Source organism: Chiloscyllium plagiosum, unplaced genomic scaffold (genome assembly GCF_037043375.1).
Source record: "Chiloscyllium plagiosum isolate Xiang-an unplaced genomic scaffold, Cpla_swu_hap1 HiC_scaffold_34, whole genome shotgun sequence".
Classification (NCBI taxonomy): Eukaryota; Metazoa; Chordata; class Chondrichthyes; order Orectolobiformes; family Hemiscylliidae; genus Chiloscyllium; species Chiloscyllium plagiosum.
In genome coordinates, this window is record NW_028270172.1 from 27793706 (window position 1) to 27817762 (window position 24057).

Consider the following 24057-nt stretch of genomic DNA (forward strand, 5'->3'; position numbering starts at 1 on the left):
TCCTAATTCTCTTACTTTTGGAACCAAAGGAAGTGATTGACTCCTTTTATGCACAAAAGTCCCCTTGAAAAGTCTTACTATTCAGTGAGTTCTTGATCCATAAATAGTAATGGTTTCTTCCATTTCTTGTCTTCACGATAGTTTTAGAAAATAAATGACATAGCCCATACTACATGATCCTGTGTACAAGAATGTGTGTTCTTCTATGGGAGATTGTTAGCTGGTGATAATTCATTAGCGTAATCGGTCAAAATGAGATTCTACCATTCTCAACAATTCAATAGTTTCAGGTACAGATCTTAAAACAGAAAGTAGAAAGAGAAGGCATGTTTTTGCAATGTGGAACTATAGAATATTATTTTGTTACCTTTCTCCCGTTTCTGCCTTGAGGACCAATTCCATCTTTGCCATCTAGCCCCTGTTTGGTAAAGAATATCATGATATATTATAGACACATTATATATTATCCAATCATTTTTACCTTTGCAATTTCCTGATGGAATTTAACAGGAGTAAATCCAGTTCTCTGAGGCTTTCTGCAACATCTTAGACTGACCAGTGCTTGACAGAAAATCAGTGATTGCATGATTTACATATTACTCAAATAAACAAGGCTTGGAGGTACTGGTGTTGGACTGGGTGGACAAAGTTAAAAATCTCACAACAGACCTATTAGACTATAATCTGGTGTTGTGAGATTTTTAACTTTAAACAAATTCAACAAATTGCAATAGTTGCCTCAAGTTTAGTTTTCTGTGAACTTATCAAACAGCACAGCATCATGACCAATAATGGGCTCCATTTTCCACAAGGAAACGTGAATCTAACAGGGGTCAGCATGGTGGCTCAGTGGTTAGCACCGCTGCTTCACGCACCAGGGACATAGGTTCAATTCCATTCTCGGACAACTGTCAGTGTGGAGTTTGCACATTCTTCCTGCGTCTGTATTGGTTTCCTCCGGAAACGCTGGCTTCCTCCCACAATCCAATGATGTGTAGTTTCGGTGGATTGGCCATGCTAAATTGCCCATAGTTCACAGGAGTGTGTAGGTTGGGTGGATTAGCCATGGAAAATGCAGGGTTATAGGGTAGGGGATTGGGTCTGGGTGAGATGCTCTTTGGAGGATGGGTGTGGACTTGATGGGTCGCATGGCCTGCTTCTTCACTGTAAGGATTCAGATTTGTTTTGAGACATTAGTTCCACTGTTAACAGTGGGGATTTGGCCAGCAAGCAGCAGAGTTTTGGTGAGGAAAGCCCAAATTCTACATCTTTCTAGTAAGGATGCAGGGAGTACATTTTGCTTCTACAATATGATTTCTGTCCAGAAGTCAACCTGGCCACCCAAGATAAGGAGCTTGAAGATGATGATGGGAGTGTGATGGGTGGATTGGGGTGAATAGGGAGTCAGATACCCATCCTTTGAGAGATTGATATGAGAGACTTTGATTAAAGAAGGGGATGAAATTAAAGGGAGATAGTGAAGTTTGGAAGGTGTCGGGGTAATTTCTCTTTGTCCACAAGCAGTGCCGGAAAGGCATTACCCTTCTCCAGGAGACTGTCCTAACTTTCCTTGAGCTGTTGGGAAGATGGCTAATCACAGTTAAATCTATCAAGCAGGCTAAATCTGTCAAATAATAGGCAAATACTCACCAGCTGCCTGGGAGTAGCAGGATATGTGTGTGGCTTAATATTAATACTTTTACAACATGCCTCTTTTGTCCCATCTCTGTTTAATTTGTAAATTATTGGTATGGGGGTTGTAATGGAGTTTGAGATTCTTAAAATCTGAACATCTCACAAGAATTCAACACTTCCATTTTTGGGGAATTACAATTGTAGTGTGTTGACTCAATTTTTAATTAACATCTATTTGGTATGCCAGCATTGGAACAGTCATCCTGGCAGAATTTTAACTAAGTCCTTAAACTTCAGATGTAAAGGTTGAAAGCGGTGTTAAGTTCGATACAATGTGCTGAACACCATTTTGGCGGATCACATGGAGGTTAAATTCCTGACATGGTCCTGCAGTGCTCGAGTTCACTCAATTTCAGATTCTTCAAAGGGAGGTTTTGAAGCAATTTGAAGCACATTCATTAGACTTATGCCAGCGGTTCTTATGAACAAAGATTGACTAGTGTGACAAGGCTTTAAGATGTAATACAGGTAGACTGTCCTTCACTCTAAGTTCCAAAATCCAATAAGCTCCAAAATCCGAAGGTTTTTTGTGAAGTTTTTTTCTCATTAACAAGGTTGTTTGGCATGCAAACAGTTCACCCAAGTCGAAACCCACTCGATGCATGTCACTCAAATGCGAGGTTGTGGGTGGTGTTGCCAAGCACCAACAGGTCTGGGGTTTGTCTATGAACACCCCCAGGTCGTTACCCACTCGATGCGTGTCATTTAGATGTGACATGGGGGAGAGGATGTGGCCCAGCACCGGCCAGCCTGGGGTTTCTCTCTGAATGCCCCCAGGTCGACACTCACTCGACGCGTGTCACTCAGCTGTGACATGGGGGAGAGGATGTGGCCCAGCACTGGCCGGCCTGAGGTTTCTCTCCGAATGCCCCCAGGTCGACACCCATTCGACGCGTGCCACTCAGATGCGATGTGAGGGGGTGTAGCCCAGCACCGGTAGGCCTGGATTCTCTCTCAAGGCCTGTTTTAATTAGTATGTCTGCTCCTCCGGTAAGATTTTAAAAAATTTCACCATCAAAATGTCACTTATTCTGACATTCGAAAAATTCAGAATTCCAAAAAAACAGCTGGTCCCTACAATTTTGGATAAAGGATCATCTACCTGTATTATTAATTGGAAACGAGTTCTAAAGTTGAGGTAAATGCTTACTTGCTTTCAGTTATGGATTAACAACTCTTTTGTTTAGTATCAAAACTCCATTTCCAAGAAACTTGCAACATAAGCTAAGCAACCAACTAAGATAATTGCTGAAGTGTTTACTAAGTTAATGAATGAAGCCACAGAGAGGATTACTGGATCACTGACTATATTCAAAGTGAGTGTGACAGAGTTCAAATGTCAAACCGATGAAGGATTCTGGGGGTGCTAAAAAGTGGTGGTAAGACCTCAATCAGATCAGCTGTCAGTGCTCCTCATAGAACATAGAACATTCCAGCGAGTACAGGCCCTTTGGTCTTTGATGTTGCTCCAACCTGTGAAACTAATCTGAAGCCCACCTCACCTACACTATTCCATTCTCGTCCATATGCCTTTCCAATGACCATTTAAATGCCCTGAAAGTTGGTGAGTCTACTCCTGTTGCAGGCAGTGCGTTCCATGCCTCTACTACTCTCTGAGTAAAGAAACTACCTCTGACATCTGTCCAATATCTATCACCCCTCAATTTAAAGCTATGTCCCCTTGTGTTAACCATCACCATCAGAGGAACAAGGCTCTCACTGTCCACCCTATGTAACCCTCTGATTGCCTTATATGTCATCTCCGGTGCTTCTGATTAATTTAATCCTGGGATTTTGCCGCTTAGGTGTCTCATGGAGTTTGGAAACATTAACACCAGTTAAAAGCAAAGAAAGTATCAAAGGACAATGAAAATGTTGGTGATGAAATTATAGTGTTGCACATGGTCCAAAGCTTTAAAATATGTAAATGGGAATAGATATTTTATACAACCAAGTTATGATAGATAGCCACAAGGGGGAAGCAAAACATCATTTTCAAAAGCGTTTTAACTGGGTTGCAAATTCTTATTGTTACTGACTGTTTTCCAAGTGCAAGTAGAAATAACCTGATTTATGGTTAACAGCCCATTGACCCGATACTTATGGTGAGGCAGGGAGGGTTTTGGGAATGCCAGCTGGGAAGAAATGCAGTCAGGTCAAGGACATTGTTCCTACTCAAACCAATAGCTGTAACTGGGACGATCTGGGGACATCCCATAGAGGGAGGCCAAGATCAGCAAATGGAAGACTGAAGGCTTTCTTGAGGGGCCCTAGGGCAATGCAAGTGCCATAAAAATCCTTCTGGAATGAATGGTTCTGGTCTCTTTTTCACTACTGAGTTTCTAAATACTTGGTGAAACATGGCGTGCAATGGTTAAAGTTAAATTCTTCTTCTGCTATAGGAGCCTGTTTTATGTGTATAATGAAGTATCTGTCTACATCTGAGACAGGAGTTTCACACACCACATATAACGCTGTAAAAATTGTGTCTAATTGGCGATAGCTAAAACTCTTCCTGCACATTGTGGCAGAGTTAGTATTCAGCCACACATATCCAAATGAGCAAGCTTCATTGCTGCATAGGATTTTCTGATTAGCTTTCTAAACTGTCAGGTTCAATTAGGGATTCAAAGTCCACATTATGCATCAAACTGTCACCCATTTGTGATTTTTTTGCCCTAGTCAGGTCATTAAGGATAACAGGCTTTTGAACCGAGAGATCCAGTTAAGGATTTCCCACTTTGACAGGAGAAGCAGTTAGTAAACAAGGCAGTGGCACCCACTCTCCAACTCTCGAGGGAAAAACTTTGGATCTTCTGGTGAAAAGGTTGTGTCTATACCTCTGTGCCAGGAGGCCCAGGTTTAAAGTCCTGCCTGCTGTAGAGAATCAGAATAACAGAATCACAGAACAGGTTGATTAGAAAATATCTTTGAGGAAAAAAGTGTTTTGTGGGCTCAAGTCTAGAGGGGGTGATGGTAGAATGAATGCTTGGAATTCAATCTACAGGGCAGCCTGCAACTTCTGCTACATCCAGTCAGGTGAGTAGGGAAGGCCTCAGCAAGGCCTGTCTGGAATGTTGTCTGCCCTAGGGAAGTCACTTTCTCACAGTTAAACCTGAAGGCCAACTGGATGATCTCCAACCACTTCCATTAATTTGTTTAAGTGGCAGGTACCTGTCGTTCTTCCTCTGTAAAACTTGCCTGGGGGCTTTTTGGTACTGGTCATTCTGTACATGAACAGGAAGCTTCTGCCATCTGGATCCCAGCCTTTACAGGGGCTAAAATTTAAATCTATGGTGTCGGTGCACCTCGCACTCAAATTCATTGGTTTCGACACGATGGGCAAAATCTTGTACCCTCGCCGGACTGAGTTTAATGGCAGCGAGAGCATTTAGTCGCTCAATAATGCTGTGAGTGTGACAATTTGAAGTGTTTGCTGGAGGGCACTGAGAAACTTGATAGGCTGCTGAGTGTCACCCACCTGCCCCTTATTGCCAGCCCTTTGCAATTCTTTGCTACTTGTGGCCTGAACATCTCCTCAATGCAAGGCCTCAGTGAGTGCAGTACCAGCAATGGCCACCATCACTCCTACAGCAGTGCTGAGTACAGAAAAGTGCCTCTGATTGACTGGATGCAACCTCCACTTCTAGGCTTCTTGATGCGGGGGAGAATGTGAGGGGTTGCACACTGGGAAAGATCTGCTATGTGACTGAGTGCTTCAAGGTGGGGAGGATCTACTTGAAAACATGTGGCTCGGCTTCACCAGCTGTCAAGTGTCCAAGATGTCTGTTACCAACAGAAGATTTCACTTTGCGTGAACAATACAGGTTGGGGTGACCAGGCCTTTCCTGTGCCACTCATGGATTTCATTGGGCATTATTAAGGAACACTACAAATGGTTTTGCTTTTGTGCTTATACAACCAGCCAACATAAACCATCAAGGCACATGCAATGTTTTAGACTTTTTTTTAATTCTCTACTATTATATTCCAGCTAGTGTATGGAAACATACTGGGGTGGACTCATGGCAAATAATTGCAACATTATTGCGTCTGGCTGGATGGCCTTTTCCAAATCGTGATTTACATACTCTCGTAATCGCCATTTTTAAGATGTGCTGCAAGGTGCTAGACATCCGCTGTGTTGTGTCTCAGCACATCAACAATTCAGGACTAAGAGGGGTGAAAGCTGAGGGGAAAATTGAGGGCAACAGAAAAATGCGCGATGGACCATTACATAGATTTAGATACTCGCAGCCGAATTGTGAAGTCTTGTTCAGAAAATGTCCAAAATGACAACATTTTGTTTCACATTGACAGGAATTTCGAACGCCAGGTCCAATCAGCTTACCTCTAATCTAGACTTTTTGACATACAATCTCACACAGGATCTGCCTGCCTCACATGATTGACTGTGCAATTGTAGGGTGCTCATTATCAGCTGGCTTTTCCTGTCCACCAGCTCTTTCTCGTTGCATCTCTGTATGATGCAGGGTGGATCTTCCGAGAGGATTTTGAGATTTTCTGCCATAATGCTGGCGTAAGCCCCAAACCCCTGGAGAAATGATGCGGTCAACTGCTTATGTAATCCGTCCACAACTTCTGCTGAACTCTCACAGTAGGAAATTGAATTACCTGTGTGTACTCCCAACCATTAGCCACACATTTTTCACATGAGATCAAGCATAAAGATTTTATACATAAAAGAAAACAAGCTCACCATTAGCCCACGGGGTCCCATTGGTCCCCTTTCACCTTTCTCCCCTCGATTTCCTGGTTCACCCTGTTAAATAAATCCCATTAATGAAGGCAGGCACCAGATTTCACATTTCCTTTTAAAATAATTTATTTAGTGACTCGACAATGTGATGTTAGTAAGGCATACATAAATAGCCAGGCTACCAAGAAGAATATCCTTTCCCCTTCTTGGAAAAGAGTGCCAAGACACCTTTGACCTCCATCCAAGAGGACAGAGTTTCATGTCTCACTTCAAAGGCTGTGCTTCCAACAGAGTGGAACTCTCTCATGCTGGCCCTTTCAATGGCCTCCTGTTTTTTGTGCTCATGTTCCCAAGTGGGTTTCAAACTCTCAACTTGCTGAAGCAAGAGGTGAGATTGAACCATTTACTAAGTCACAGTCAACAGAGTACACCAATCACTCACCAAGGCTCCTTAGATTGCCCTCCCCTGTTCCATTAAAATCTACTATCCAGAATGATAAGGGCAGCAGATTCAGGAGAACACCACTGCATGCAAGGACCTCTCTAAATCACACGCTATCCTAAATTAGAAATACATCATCATTCCTTCAATTTCACTTGGTTCAATTCCTGAAATTCCCTTTCAAACAAAAGTCTTGGGTCTCTGCACCACAGGGGCTGTAGCAGTAAAGAGCACCATAATGATTGTAACAAGGTCAGCCTGGAGGACCTCAGAGAGTATGAGTTCCCTGATTAGGGCTGTTAATCTGGTCCAATCAGGGAGCCCTGGCTGACAGATGTAAACAGGAATGCCAGTGGTTCTGCTCACTCAGAGCGTTAGCTCTGAGGTGGGTGGATCAGTGTCAAGGACTCTCCATGTGTAAATAAAGGGTGAGTTGGTGTCAAGATACTGGCCTCTGTGGACTTATTGCAGTGGCGATGAGAGAAAAACACATTCCTGAAGAAGTTTGTTCACAACAGTAGTCTTTGAGTTGGGGTAAGCAGTTCTGGCATCATGTCATTATTTGGGAAGCTTGACTCGTTTGATCCTGCTGAAGACTGGGAAAAAGTGAGGACTGCAGATCAGAGTCTAGATTAGAGTGGTGCTGGAAAATCACAGCAGGTCAGGCAGCATCCGAAGAGCAGGGAAATGGATGTTTTGGGCAAAAGCCTGAAGCCTAATAAAGAATGCATTATTTTTTCCAGGCAAATGATATTGGGGGCAGATGAAAAGCAATGAGTGATTCTACTGATGGATTGTGTACTCGCAGCTCTTTTGGTTATTAGAAGGGTAACTTTCCCTGAGGCACCAGATATGAAAACCATTCAAGACTTGACAGATTCAGTTCAGGAATATTATGGCTCCGGCTCCATACCTCCTTTAATTCTGAGGTGCTATTGGCACTAAGTGGCAGTTCTAGAACTTGGGAAACTATGTTGGGAATTTTGATGAGGTTAAGATGACCAGCAGTGGTCCGTGACTTTGGTTTAGCCCTTAATGAGATACTAAGAGATCGTTTGGTATGTGGGATTAATAATCTAACCATGCAAAAGCGCCTAATAACTGAAGCCCAACTGGACTTCAATCAGGCACTACAACTGGCTTTATCATTGGAAAATGCAGCAGGTGGAACATGTGAGCTACAGGTTACCCCAATGGTAGTGGAAACCCTCACCATTCCAACTGAGCTTAGGGGATACCACTTGAGTGAAGGCAATTGCATAGCCTCACTCAGGACATATCCTGATCAGAGGGACTCTAGGTCAGCCCACAGTAATACCCCAAAACAAAGCCAAGCCTCAGCCAAACAGTGAACATTTTCTTTAGAATCTGGGCTGGCAAGCCATTCTAGTTACTGCCGGTATGCAGACTCGAGTCGGCAAGAGTCCTACTGGACCTGGAATGAGTAAGAGAACTCATAGGCTGGTATCCAGCAGAATACACACACTGGAAAGTACCCCATATATTTTGTTTGGAATAGTTACATTGCTTAGCAACAGCCAAATCAAAATCAATCAAAATAAATATCTGGTTAAGTGGTCACCCAGTTCTAATGGAGGTCGATACTAGCACTGCCATTTCAGTGATCTCAGAAGTAATCTTTAAAAAAATTCACTCTGAATTCCAACCCTTAAGTTTGCACAAGATCTTAAGTAGACTGAGATCCTATACCAGGGAGCCGTTACAGATTAAAGGTACAACTTTGGTTTCAGTCTTTTATGAGAAGTAGTTGGTTCAATTAGCATGGATTGTAGTAAAGCTTGATGGGGTGAAATTGACTGAGAAAGATTCACATTTATTGGCTTTTGTTTAGAAAAATGCTGCCTGAGTGAAGTCCTAACTAAATACCCAGATGTTGTGGATGTGGGTTTGCTTGCTGAGCTGGAAGGTTCATTTCTAGACATTTTGTCACCCTACTAGGTAACATCTTCCATGGGCCTCAGGCAAAGCACTGCTGATAAGTCCTGCTTCTATTTATATGTTTGGGTTTCTTTGGGTGGGTGATGTCATTTCCTGTGGTGGAGTCACTTCCTGTTCTTTTTCTCAGGGGGTGGTAGACCCCATCTAGGAAGGGCACCACTTCGACTGGGACAACACAACCATCCTAGGACAAGCCAAACAGAGACGCACGAGAATTTCTAGAAGCATGGCATTCCAACAGGAACTCTATAAACAAACACATGGAGTTAGACCCCATTCACCACCCCCTGAGAAAAAGAACAGGAAGTGACTTCACCGCAGAAAATGATATCAGTACAGGAAATGACATCACCAACTCAAAGAAACCCAAACATATAAATAGAAAGCAGGACTTATTAGCAGTGCTTCACCTGAGGCCCACTGAAGATGTTACCTAGCAGGGTGACAAAACGTCTGGAAATAAACCTTCCAGCTCAGCGAGCAAACCCACATTCAGAACCTCAACTGAGCTACAAATCTTCTCACTAAAACCCAGATGTTCTTTTTTCAGGAAGGTCTAGGGACTATCAAAGAAGCTAAGGCCACTTTGTAATACAAATAAGCCTGTTGGACTATAACTTGGAGTTGTGTGATTTTTAACTCAGAAAATTTAAAACCAGTATGGACTCTTCCAGTGGTGGTACCACCGGCGGTGTACCTCTAGCAGGAGTCAGCTCAATGCCTCTGCATTTGCTACTTGGTCTCCCAGACCAAGTGTTCCAACTTGTAATTACATGTACTTAGTATCAGAGCCCACTGCTGAATTTGGCCTGAAGCTATGGGCAGAATTACCTTATCCTCTTACAAATTTACATCTGTAAAGGTATTGGTGGAACTTCTTGACTCCAAATGTGACCGCCAAACCTTCCTTCTGTATGTGGGCAAATTTACACACTACATTAGACAAAGCTCTGGATGCATACGCTATTGGGCGTTCCTATCCATTGGCCCACCTATGAGCTATTACTACCCCGATAATGCACAGAGAGACATTGTTTGTCAATACCAGATCTTGCTTGGGATCATGGTGTGCCAATACTCTCAAGGATGATAACTGTTTCTTCACTTCCCTGAAAGGTATGGTTTGGCTTTGCAACCATTTCCATAGCTGACCCTTTTTTAAGAGTTGATGCAAAGGTGCTAGGATGGAGACCTGGTTATGGATGAACTTTTCATAATTGTTCAGCAGACCAAGGAAAGACCCAAGATCTGATACTGACATGCGAGTCAGTGTACCTTTGACTCCTGCACTTTATCTTCCAACAGGTGTAACTAGGTCTTATCAACTCTGTAACCAAACTAGATAACGTGGGGTGCTTGGAACACATATTTTCCATTCTAAGGCATATTCTTGCCTAGGAATAAATTCTAAGAACTATGTCCAAGTTACTTAAGTGCTCCTTATTGGTCTTCCCTAATATTAGCACTTTATCTCGATAAATGGCGACCTGGGGTAGACCTGGTAAAATGTTCTCCATCATCCACTGAACAATTGCACAGGCTGATGATACTCCAACTGTCAGCCTCATATATTGGTACAAACACTTATGAGTATTAATTGTAGCATATTTCTGGGAATACTCATCAAAAGGCAATTGCAAATACACATGGCCCATATCCAGCTTTGTGAAGGACAGCCTCCTGCCAGCTTTGCATATAAGTCCTCCATGCGACGGATTGTGCTATTTATTCAGCTAAGAGAAGCAATTTAGCATTTGTTTAAAATACCCACAAAAGCAAACCGACCCATTGGGCTTCACAATCAATATGACTGGTGCTGCCCATTCCGCAAACTGAAATGGTTTGATGAGTCCTTCACTTTCCAGCTTCCTGATTTTTGCCTCATACTTTCAGTTTGGAAAATTACTGATGGTGAGCTTTAATCTTGTTTTGTATTTATGAGTGTATTTAAATTGTAAACTCACATGTCTGGGAAAATATCAAAAACATTGCAGATGAAACAGTTTAAAACAAAGAAAGAGCAAGTACTGTTTGTGTTAAATATCAGTATGTATTTTACTTTGTGTATTCTTGGAAATATATTTTAACAAGTGTTAGAAATATACCTTGCCTAGAGCAGATACATTGTTAGTTGATGTCCTGGTTTTTAGATATCAAAAGATTATTGGTTTCTGAAAAGGAGCAGCTTAAAGCTGCTGAAAACAATGGTGAACAATAGGAAGCGTTCTGGCACACATTAATTACTCAATACGAATGGGTGAGATAAGTAAGAGATGTTACATACATTTTGCCCTTTTAATCCAATGATGCCATCAAGCCCGTTCTGTCCTGGACTTCCTGGTGGGCCCTGTCATACGATTGGGACAAAGAAATATTAATTACATATGTATAAGCAATCCTTTTTATTTAGCTTTGATTTGACAATTGTTTAGCAAGGTAAAAACATGCAGTGTAAGTATAAAAATATAAAATGTTTAAAAAAACTTTTCTTATTCGTGCCATTGCATTTAAAATGCTAATTTAATATGAGAATGGAAATGTCTGGGAGAAAAACGTTGTGAACAAGTGTTTCAATTTTCTGAACGTAATCACTCAAGGGCAATTAGAGACTTGCAATAAATGCTGGTTAACCAGCAACACCCACATCCTGGAGACAGAACATATAACAGATACACAGATGCAAATTCATAAGGAATCAGATGTCATTTTCTCTATTAAAAAAATGATTAAAGGATCTTGTGTTGAATAACGTTGTGGTAAGTATCTCATGAATATAAATAATGTGCAAATACTGGGTCCTAGTTACCAGTCAGTTTTGCTATTAAGAGCAGGTGAAATGATTGAGTGATGGTTTGTCATGTTAACTCTTGAATGCATAACACATTCTCAAGGCATTCTGCACTCAAGTTATTTTAATAAATGTGTACATCTGTTTATTTTAATGTTTTAACAACAATTTCAAAACTTGATGGAGCAAAGTCAAAAGAATATATGAAGTAAGTAGTCAGATAAGTTTTGATAAGAGAAAGAAGCACATTAGAAGAGACTAGATCTCGGAGCCACAGCATAAAAGTAAGGGTTGTTCGATTTAAGATGGGGTGAGGAGAAATTCTCTCTGTGTGTTTGGAAATTAATTCTCTATAAATTGTTAGATGCAGGGCCATTTGGCTTTTTTAAGGAACAGGTAGATAGACCCTTGAGTCAGAGACTATTGAGGATTGATGCAAATGTAAAGCTGAGACCACAATCAGATCAGTCAAGATCTTATTGAGTAACAAAGCAGTCTAAGGGACATAATGGTCTACTCCTGCTCTTAATGTATATGGTTGTACATATGTATATAATACACGTGACTTCAGCCACCTAGACAGATAAGGGGAGTGGGCAGTGAGGAGTTCCACCACCTGTAAGATACCCTCTAAGCCATGCACCATCCTGACTTGGAACTACATAACCTGTTGCTGAGTCAAAGTCATGGAACTTACTAGAGAACAATTTCTTATTTATATTTATTCATTCTGTGGACCAGTATGTTTACGCTGGGCCAGTAATTATTGTTTATCCCTAACTAAGGTGGTGATGGTGAGTTGCCGTCTTGAACTGCTGCAGTCTTTGTGCTGTAAGTACACCCATAATGTTGTTGGGAAGACAGTTCCAGAATGTTTGACCCAGCAACATTGAAGAAAAAATGATATATTGCTGAGTCAGGCTGACGTGTGGCTTGAAGGGGAACTTACATGTAGTGGTGCTCACACATATCTGCTATCCTTTTCTTATAATAATGGTTCAATCCTGCTCTTGCATTAGACACTTTCCCTAATATTTCTAGGAGATTTCCTGTGTTCACTTGTTTTCATATTAGAATGTGAGCAACTCTTCTTCTATTTCTTTGCTCCCCTTTATAATTTCCCACATTTCTGACTGCAAGGGCCCTGCATTTGTCTTTATTAATCTTTCTCTTTTCGCATAGAATTTTTTGTGGTCGGTTTTTATGTTCTTGCAATTTTACACACAGGCTTGATTTTCCTTTTCGTAATAAAACCTTTGTCCTGTTTTTCTGAATTCTGAAATATTCCCATACCTCAGGCTCGCTACTTTTTCTGACAATTTTATATGCCTGCAATTTGGATCTAATATTATCCCTAACTTGTTGTTTTGTAAGACATGTTGAGTCACCTTTCCTCGTTTGTTTCTGCACTAGACATAAATTAATAATTGTGATTCATTCATGCGTGGTTTCAATATTAGCCATTGCCTATCCACCATCAAACATTTTAGTAAGATTCCCCAATCCATCCTTGCCAATTTGTGCTACATAGTTCCCTTTGTTTAGATACAGGGCTATAGTTTTGAGTTTGACTTCTTCACTTTCCATCTTAATGTAGAATTTATCATCTTATGGTCATGCTTTGATGCTGGTAGTGGGGGATTTGGCAATGTTGATGCCATAGAATGTCCAGGACTGAATTCACTATCATTTGAGATGGTCAATGCCTGGCATTTGTGTGGCATGAATGATGCTTGTTATCTATCAACACATATCTGAGTGTTGTTCAGGCCTTGCTGCAATTGGACATGGACTGCTTTAATGTCTGAGGAGTTGCAAGTATGAATTGCTGAACATTGTGAAATCAATAGTGGACATTCCCATTTCTGACCTTGTAATGAAGAGAAGGTTATTGATGAAGGAGCTGAAGATGATTGGGCTTGGAGCACTAACCTGAGGAATTCCTATAGTAATGTCCTTGGACTATGATTGACTTTCACCAACCACAGCTAACTTCTATTCTCCCTTTGTACTAGGTATGACTCTGACTAGCAGAGAGGTTTTCCCAATTTACATTGACATCAGTTTTGCAAGGGGTCCTTAATGCCACACATTGACATCAAGGCAGCATTTGGCAAAGGCAACAAATTCTGGCCTTGTCAGTAATTCTAACATCCTGCAAAAGAATACAAACATCCTAGACTTCTGTGGGGCTGACGAGGGAGAAGTTTCTAAGCAGCTAGAATGTTTGACTGTCAGACATTCAGTTCTGTTGAAGTTAATGGAACTGAATATCAGGTGGAGTTTCTTATATGGACTAATGTGATGTCCTTGTTGAATTTTACCCACATAATCCCCATGTTTTAAAATCTTATTTAATCAAGACAGATTTTCTTTCAGAAGTCCAAACTTTTTGCAAATGTGTTTACTGCTTCACAGTTCGATGTGAAAATATATTGAAGATGCAAGATGCACAGAACATGAGTGGGATCGCAAACATGCTCGAAATATTAATTGCACTGTGGCAAATTATATTTTCACTTTGCAAATGAGGTAAGGATTCAATGTAGAGAAGAACAAAAATCTTACTATTTTCATTGAATCACTTAACCTAGGTATGGGTCCTGCGTTGCATGAATGTCCTGCATTTCTAATCCATTATTGCTCACTGTCTGTAGCTCATACAGTCAATCTTTAGTGAAAGAGCAGAATAATACTTTGCCTTGAAGCATGTTACTGACATGAAGATACATATCAATCCAATTTCTAATTTAGCCTGTTATTTCCAACACAATAGCTCAACAGAATAACTTTTCAAACTAGCCTTAAACCTACACACACCACCAACGTAACAGGACTCAGATGCAAGACAAACCTGTTGACCTCGGGCTCCTTGTTCTCCTTTAAGACCTGGAGGACCAGCTGAACCTGGTGGTCCCTGTAAAAGGTGAAAAGGCAGCAGTTGGGAACTGATGACATAAGTACAGGTCAATGTTGCATTATAATAAATAATAAACAATACTTTGATTTAATAATCCATAGACGAGAGAGAAAAGTCTCTGTCATATATAAACGCAATTCCTACCATTAGGTAAGGACCAACTCAAACCTATATCAGGCCAGCTCCAAATGCTTTAAAAGGACAAATAGAAATCATTGCAATTTATATGGCTCATTTGTGATCTTTCCTTCCAATGGATAATTTTAGTGTTCTCAGGAATGCATTTAATGCAATAGGCAGAAAATACCAAGAGCAGAATTTAATCCCTTTCTGGATTAGTGGTGCTGGAAGAGCACAGCAGTTCAGGCAGCATCTAAGGAGCTTTGAAATCGACGTTTCGGGCAAAAGCCCTTCATCAGGAATAAAGGCAGTGAGCCTGAAGCGTGGAGAGATAAGCTAGAGGAGGCTGGGGGTGGGGAGAAAGTAGCATAGAGTACAATGGGTGAGTGGGGGAGGGGATGAAGGTGATAGGTCAGGGAGGAGAGGGTGGAGTGGATAGGTGGAAAAGGAGATAGGTAGGTTGGACAAATCCGGACAAGTCATGGGGACAGTGCTGGGCTGAAAGTTTGGAACTAGGGTGAGGTGTGGGAAGGGGAAATGAGGAAACTGTTGAAGTCCACGTTGATGCCCTGGGGTTGAAGTGTTCCGAGGCGGAAAATGAGGCGTTCTTCCTCCAGGCGTCTGGTGGTGAGGGAACGGCGGTGAAGGAGGCCCAGGACCTCCATGTCCTCGGCAGAGTGGGAGGTGGAGTTGAAATGTTGGGCCACGGGGCGGTGTGGTTGGTTGGTGCGGTGTCCCGGAGATGTTCCCTAAAGCGCTCTGCTAGGAGGCGCCCAGTCTCCCCAATGTAGAGGAGATCGCATCGGGAGCAACGGATACAATAAATGATATTGGTGGATGTGCAAGTAAAACTTTGATGGATGTGGAAGGCTCCTTTAGGGGCTTGGATAGAGGTGAGGGAGGAGGTGTGGGCGCAGGTTTTACAGTTTCTGCAGTAGCAGGGGAAAGTGCCAGGATGGGAGGGTGGGTTGTAGGGGGCGTGGACCTGACCAGGTAATCACGGAGGGAACGGTCTTTGCGTAAGGCGGAAAGGGGTGGGGAGGGAAATATATTCCTGGTGGTGGGGTCTGTTTGCAGGTGGTGGAAATGTCGGCGGATAATTTGGTTTATGTGAAGGTTGGTAGGGTGGAAAGTGAGCACCAGGGGCGTTCTGTCCTTGTTACGGTTGGAAGGGTGGAGTCTGAGGGCAGAGGTGCGTGATGTGGATGAGATGCGTTGGAAGGCATCTTTAACCACGTGGGAAGGGAAATTGCAGTCTCTAAAGAAGGAGGTCATCTGGCGTGTTCTGTGGTGGAGCTGGTCCTCCTGGGAGAAGATACGGTGGAGCCGGAGGAATTGGGAATACGGGATGGCAGTTTTGCAAGAGGTAGGGTGGGAAGAGGTGTAATCCAGGTAGCTGTGGGAGTCGGTGGGTTTGTAAAAAATGTCAGTGTCAAGTCGGTCGTCATTAATGGAGATGGAGAGGTCCAGGAAGGGGAGGGAGGTGTCAGAGATGGTCCAGGTAAATTTAAGGTCAGGGTGGAATGTGTTGGTGAAGTTGATGAATTGCTCAACCATCTCGCGGGAGCACAAGGTGGCGCCAATGCAGTTTTTACCTCGTAGAATTTAGTCCCTGTCCCATGACAAGTTTGGCAGTGGTGAGAGGTGGGTGGATTGGCAATTTGCTGCCTTCCCACCTCCTGCTATTAGGCCTGTAGTGGCAAAGCCCATGGACAGTCTTTCTGGCCTGCCATTAAATTAAACCTTTAATTGAGAAGTTAATTTTAGCTTAAGGATCTCATCCCACTGCCAGTAATGTTGTCTAGTGATCGATATGGAGCTCATCATGCAGAGAGCATAAGAAGCTACCTATGCAGTGTTGAAGTTGATTGTGAGCTTCTGGCTTGGGGATTGGAGCCATTCTTTCAAGGGTATTCAGTGCCTATTGGATATGCTGGCAGGTGGGACTAGATTGGGTTGGGATGGGTTGGACTGAAATGTCTGTTTCCATGCTGTACATGTCTATGGCTCTATGACTCTATCAGATAAAGGGGGCACTGTTGAAAGCCACCCTTCCCCAGCAAACCCCACTCTCTTTCTTCTTGTGGTTTGGCATCCAATGATGATCTTTGATTTCAGATGGGTGTCTTACCAGCAGCAGCCACAGTCTCATGGTGGTGCTGCTTTTTAAAAATAGACTCCAACTTCTGATTGGCCAGAAGCCCTCAGTAGTTGCTGATTTCTGAGAAGGCCCACCACTGTCCAATTACAGGCTTTCATAAAAGAAGAAGTGAGAGAGGGTGCACACTGGCTCTACTGCTGGTGGGTGACACCCTTGTTATGTCCTTTACATCTAGACCCACATCACGATAAACTCAATTAATGTAGAATCTGATGATTGTCTTAAATAATTACAATCAGTAACCGCTTTACATCAGAGCAACCAAATTATAGGAATTATGCAATGCATTCAGAGTTCACACAATATGTAGGTAACAGTATTGGCTTAGAGCAATGGATAAAGTCATGGAGACATTGTGGTCTACAGCACAGAAAAAGGCCATTTGTCTTATCAAGTCTGCTCCAGTCAAAAACAAGCACCTAATTATTCAAATTCCATTTTCTAACACTTGGCCCATATACCTAAAAACTTATTAAATCTTAGGAGGGTTTATGACTCCTCTTCTATCCTTGCAGACAATGAATTCCCATATTCCCATCACCGTCTGGATGAAAAAAGTCCTCACATCCCTGCTAATCCTCCTGCCCCGTACCTTAAATTTAAATTGCCCTGGGCTTTGACCCCTCCATCAAAGGGAAAAGTTTCTACCTGCCCACCTATCTATGCCCCTCATAATTTTAGACATCTCAATCACGTCCCTCCTCAGTCTCCTCAAGGAACACAAGCCTAGTCTATCCAATTCCTCTTCATAACTTAAAACTCTCTAGTCCAGGTAACATCCTGATAAATCTCTGCTGCACCCTTTCCAGTGCCATCACATCCCTCCTATAGTATGGATTCCAATTCTTATGCACAATATCCTAGCTGTGAGGGAAAGTGAGGACTGCAGATGCTGGAGATCAGAATTGAAAAGTGTGGCACGGGAAAAGCACAGCAGGCCAGGCAGCATCCGAGGGGCAGGAGAGTGGACATTTCGGGCATAAGCCCTTCATCAGGAATATCTTAGCTGTGCTTAAGATTTTATATATTCCAGCATAATCTTAAACTTAAACAGGCAGCATAAAATTAAACACTATGCCTCAGGTAATTAATGCAAGTATCTCATATGCGTTCTTAGCAACTTCATCCACCTGCCCTGAGACCTTAATTGACTGGGGAACATGCACACAAAGATATCTCTGATCCTCTTCTGGGCACTCCTATGCTCCAGCCAAAAGTCCTGTATATTTTATGAGTTGTCTGTCCTGGTGGAGCATTTACGGATAAGTGAAACTGAGGTGCTCTGTGCCCTCTCAGGTGGCCATGAAGGAATCAATGGCACCACATTAAAGAAGAGCAGGGAATTAGCTCCTGTGTCCTGGACAATGTCTCATCCGTCAATGCCACAAAACTCAAGTATCTGTTCATCCTTTCAACATTTACTCATTGACTGTTAAGCTTTGTGACATCCAGTGTCTTAAATTGTGCTACACAAGTTGTTTATGCGATGAAGTACCATAGGAACAGTCTTAGTTAATTAAGGCACACTCTCAAATCTTCAAGTATAGAGCAAACTGTGTTATCATCCACTCAAGCCAACTCATCTATTAAATTCGAAGCAGTATTAGTTTTCATACTTAAATACACTGTAGGAAATCCCAAATCATTTATTCCTTTTACCAACAAGGCAGTTTGGGCAATCTTTCTGCCCCTCTAGTTGAAGGGACATTACCATTGCATTCATCAAAACAGAACAACATGATTGTTAACCACATTGCTTTCTCACAATATCTGAGATTGGTTTTACCCCAAAAATCTGGCACATATGGTTATGGTGCTGAGTGAGGACAGGTTTAGAACTTGAGGTCATGTGAATAAAGTCACAAATATAAAAGTAAGAATTGGCATTTTAAGGGAAGCAGGAATTAAGTGGGAAGAAGAAGCATATGCATTTATCCTGGAGACAGACAGGGGTTGAGAAATGAATGAAACTGCAGAATTCAAACTGAAACAGTCAAACAGCAAGTTTCTACAGTGTGAGGGGAATGGTTAGATACTAAATTTCTGGTGACCACCTTTGGACCGTGGAATCCTTGCTCGCCTTTACGACCTCGTTTTCCGGGTTTTCCATTCTGACCCTACACAAACATGGAGAAATATAATTATATGATGATCTCTACTCTTCTAAACATTACCATGCTCCAAACCATGTGGTTTAAGGTTAGGAGTTAACAGCAACCCTGATAGACAGCATATATGAGAATGTTGGTAAAGCAGTCATTTCCAATAGAACCTAAACTCGCATTAAAACCAATTCCTTGCCCACGGCCAGTGAATACTTTGAGCCAAATGACAGCCACGTCACAAGTTGAAGCACTCTATATCAGGCAAGTATTATGTGAAAGGGCAAAGAGGTTTAAAATTATTATCATTGGGATTCATGATCATCTTGTAATTAATTGGAGGCTGAGAAATTGCAGATAACTTTTAGGTTGCAGTTCACAGATTGATTTTCCTTCTTTTGTCCTTTTAAAGATTACTTTTCTGAACACATCTGGAACCTGACATTGTTGACAGAATTTCAGCCTCAGCCAGGGCTGAAGATAGGGAATAGTGGATATTAAAATTAGAGTCACTGGCCAGTGTGCCAGTTCCCCACTCCATTCAATGCCCAGGCCATTTTCCCCCAAGGCTAGCGAAGCTGGCCTGAATGAAGCAAGTGGCGATTGATGACACCTTCAGGCCAGATGAAGGAGCCCAACCAGAACTTTCCTGAGGCAGAGGAAGACAATTTAGCTGCTGGAAAGTGCTGACAGGCCAAAGAGCAATATTGCTACTTAAAGGCCGTCTTTGCCTACCCTGAAGGAAGTAAACAGTAATATTTGCAAATGAGGCATATGGACTGACTTGTCCTATATAGCTCATAGTGGAGCTCTAGTAATGCCAGTGTGTTTCCAAATATTACTATGTTTTTAAAACTTGTTTCTCCCCCTCTGTGGGTGTACAGAACAGCCACAGACCAATCTTAAAGATTGATATCCCTTTGCCCCTTTCATCCAATATTGAAGGTCTGGCCGTTTTCATGTTAAATTTTTAAAACATTGGAGACAGGCACCTCAATTTTGAAATCCTCAATTGTTTTCCATTGCAGCCTGTCACTGGTTTCCTGGCAGTATCTGTGGAGGGAGAAAGACCGATAACATTTCAAGTCCAATCCAACTCTCCTACAGAACCAGTTCTGAAGAGGAGGTATATCAGACTTGAAGCATTAATTCTATTTGTATCTCCACAGGTGCTGCCAGACCTGCTGAGGTTCCTCAGCACTTTCTGTTTTTATTTCAGTTTGCCATTATTTGCTGTTTGAGGTCACACAAGAAGCAGTTCTTTGGCAGCCTTCCAGTGGCAATGGGAAACTATACCTTAGTAATGAGTCACCATTTCCATAAAGAATAAGATAATTTAGCTTCTCATATCACATTACATGCTGCTGTAAATCCATTGTACAGAAAGGAGATCCTAGATTATTTTATTTCAAAATACGTATGGTGTGCATCAGTGATCCACTAAATACACACCAGATTTATAATGAACTGTTGAAACTAGTTGTGAATCTAGAGAAAGTCTATTTGGCTTATTTTAGGATGCTTCTGTATTGTTTGCTTAAGAACAGTTCCAATTCTATAAGCAGTTCCTCTAATTGAGAAAACACAGCAAAAGGATCCTCAAGCACAGATGCAACAGCTCAGCAATCAGCAAGAATTTAAAAAGCATTTTTGAATTGGAACTTCATATTTAGGTTGTATTCCCTCAGCGGGCATCTTCGCATTACTTATTGTACGTTACATAGGAAGGGAGGAATGTACCGGACTGGAAAACATTACTGCAGACCATCTGGCTTGTTTCACTGAAGTCCCACTTAATAAAACTCACTGGTAATATTGTGCCATATGCACCACATTACTATGTTCAGTCAGAATAGTTTGAATGAAACCACTGACAAACTCACATTTTTACCAGGTGGTCCTCTGTGACCATGGACACCCTGAAAGTAAATAAAAAAATTAAGCATTTCAGTTGAATTATCAAAATAGCCTTACTATATAAGTCACAAATCTGATTTTATTTTTATAGGAAGAATTTCTCTTTTCAAGTCATTCAATTGCATCGAACAATAGGTGAAAAGGAAGGGATTTTGCATGTTGTCTCAGAGCTGACTTTTTTTTGCACAAAATAGAAACTGCAACAAACAGATTTCTCACAAAGTTAAGGTGAAAGGACACAGGAAGCTTCACAGGACTTGGCAAACCTACACTGGGTTCGGAGTAAGGAGGCACAGAGATTCAAATCATAGACTAATTCAATTTATTAAATTTTGACTCATTCTCCATTTAAGAGGTAATTGTTTGATCTAAAGATATAGACAACAGAATTATTAAAAGGGAGTTAGATAAGTTAATGTTTTATCACTGACATTCTGCGCACATTTGGAGCTGCAACAGAAATTGAAATGCAACTCACACTAAAATTTACATCAATGTTTTGCTTATGAACAATTGACCCATTACTACAGCCGTATTAACTTAAAATCTCAACCATATTGATTTCAATGGTATTAAACCCTTTCAAGGATCAAAAACTCCTTCGGAGCGTAGAGGTTGTAAGACCTTATCTAAAATTAAAGGAAGTTTGTGAATTGAATACAGGGAATGAGGAGAAACAGTTAGAATTTTGGGAGACGAGGAGGAACCAATGGGAACCATTCGTAACTGTACAACTACAATAATATTGTCATTAAAATAGACAAATGTAAAATGTTAGATCAGGAGATAGAATCCAAAAACAGATTGTGCATAAAATAACAAATTCCTTCTTGCATCCTGTCCAGAAACACAAGATGGGAACAATATTAAATCCTTGGATGCATTTCAGTTTTAAAGCTGTTGATCTGGGATAAGATATTGTTGTGACCTTGAAGTAAAACACTAGGGGAAGCAAACATTTGCCAAGAAAGAGATAATCAAGCCCGTAGAACTATGGAAATGAGGTGGGACCAATCAGAGAAAGAAAAAAAAGACCATGAATATTTAGGATGTAGGTTTGCTCGCTGAGCTGTAGGTTTGATATCCAGATGTTTCATTACCTAGCTAGGTAACATCATCAGTTGTGACCTCCAAGTGAAGCGAAGCTGTTGTCTCCTGCTTTCTATTTATATCTTTCTCCTGGATGGGGTTCCTGGGGTTTGTGGTGATGTCATTTCCTGTTCGTTTTCTGAGGGGTTGATAGATGGCGCAGATTCCTCAGGAACAAACCATGGCAAGCAGACCAAACACAGCCAGAAACCCTAACTACCTTTCCATACATCAAAGAAGTTTCAGAAATGACAGCCAGACTACTGAGACCCCTCGGAATCCTAGTAGCACACAAACCCACCAACACTCTCAAACAAAAACTAACAAACTTACAACACCCAGTACAACCCATGAACAAAACCAACGTCATCTACAAAATTCCATGCAAGGACTGCCACAAACACTACGTAAGACAAACAGGAAGAAAGTTAGCCACCAGGATACACGAACACCAGCTAGCCACAAAAAGACACGACCCTCTCTCCCACATAGCCCTACACACGGATGAAAAAAAATCACCATTTCGACTGGGACAACACATCTATCCTGGGACAGGCTAAGCAAAGACATGCCAGAGAATTCCTAGAGGCCAGGCACTCCAACTACAATGCCATAAACAAACACATAGATCTAGATGCCATCTATCAACCCTTCAGAAAATGAACAGGAAATGACATCACCATAAACCCCAGGAACCCCATCCAGGAGAAAGATATAAATAGAAAGCAGGAGACAACAGCTTCGCTTCACTTGGAGGTCACCACTGATGATGTTACCTAGCTAGGTAATGAAACGTCTGGATATCAAACCTATAGCTCAGCGAGCAAACCTACACCCTAAACCTCAACCTGAGCTACAAACCTTCACAAACCTTGCAAAAAACCATGAATATTGTAGAGCCAGAAAATTAGACAGCACAGAAAGGAGCCATATAGCCCATTATACCTGTGTGGGTTCTTTGTTAGACCCATCCATTAATTCCTTCAATTAAACATTTTTTCTTTCCATATGACTCAATGATTTTTTTTTTCCTTCCAATATTTATCCAATTCTCTTTCAAACGCCAATCTACGAGGCTCTGAAATGTTATGTGGATGGTAATGGGAACCACAGGGTGGTTGAATAAACAGACTGTGGTATACAGAGCCATTCAAGTAGGGGAAGAGGAAGTAGAAATATGATGGTGGTAGGAGACAGAATAATTTGGGGGGGGGGGGGGGTGGGGGTGGCGGGGCGGTGGTTGGTGGTGGATAGACACTCTTCTCTGCAGCCGTGAACATGAGTCTGAAAGGGAACACTGAGAGCCTCTCGGAACATGATCAATTGCCTGCCTCATGACAGAGTTAATGACATCTCATTGGGCTAAAAAGAAACTCAGAGTGGGAGGGGATGGGTGCAGTTGTCACTATCCATGTTGGTATTGATGACATCAATAGGACTGGAAAGGAGGTTCTGCTGAAAGGTTTTGATCAGTTAGGAACTAAGCTAGAAAGATTGGAAGCTCCAAGACAATAATTTCAGCATTACTATTTGAACTAAGGTCAAACCTGGCATAGGGTTAATAAAGTAAAGGAGTTAAATGCGTGGCATAAAGGTTGGTATTGGAGGAATGGATTTTGGTTCATAGGGAACTGACACCAATGCACTTGTGAAGAAGGGAATTGTTCTGATGGAATAGGCAATACCTGAACCGTGCTGGGATCAGTGTGATAGGGAGTTGGATCACTCCACCTCAGAGAGGGCTTTAAACTAGCAGGGAGGAGTGCAAGGGATACAATCATTTCAGATTGAATATGCAATAGTGACCATATCATGGTAGAACTTAGCAAACAGTTTGAGAGTGAGAAGCTTTGGTCAAAAACAACGGTGCTGAGCTTAAAGAAGTTGATGACATAGGGATGAGTGCAGAGTTGGCTGCACTGGACTACAATGGGAGTTTAGCAAAGGGTCACTTCATCTCAAACTACAGGGTGAATTTGACCATGTTATAGCCACTGTCTCCTAAGTGTTCCTTAACCTGAAGCTCTTTTATTAAGTCTACTTCAGTACACATCACCAAATCCAGAAATGCATGTTCCCTAGAGGGCTCTACCACAAGCTGCTCGAAAAAACAACCATCTCATAGACATTCTATCAATTTCTTT

The 24057-nt window shown here is 41.8% G+C and overlaps 1 protein-coding gene across 2 annotated transcripts in view; it reads right to left on the reverse strand.

Annotated features, from left to right (window-relative positions):
- Positions 1–24057, reverse strand: part of LOC122564422 (collagen alpha-6(VI) chain-like) — a 139790-nt gene that overhangs the window by 31108 nt on the left and 84625 nt on the right. For both annotated transcript variants that reach the window (XM_043719264.2, XM_087978576.1), the window contains exons 17-22: positions 20791–20826; positions 18860–18922; positions 14459–14521; positions 11101–11163; positions 6416–6478; positions 368–418 (exon numbers count right to left, since the gene is read on the reverse strand). In XM_043719264.2, the coding sequence (XP_043575199.2) occupies positions 368–418; positions 6416–6478; positions 11101–11163; positions 14459–14521; positions 18860–18922; positions 20791–20826 (339 nt within the window). The remainder of the gene's footprint in view (positions 1–367; positions 419–6415; positions 6479–11100; positions 11164–14458; positions 14522–18859; positions 18923–20790; positions 20827–24057) is intronic.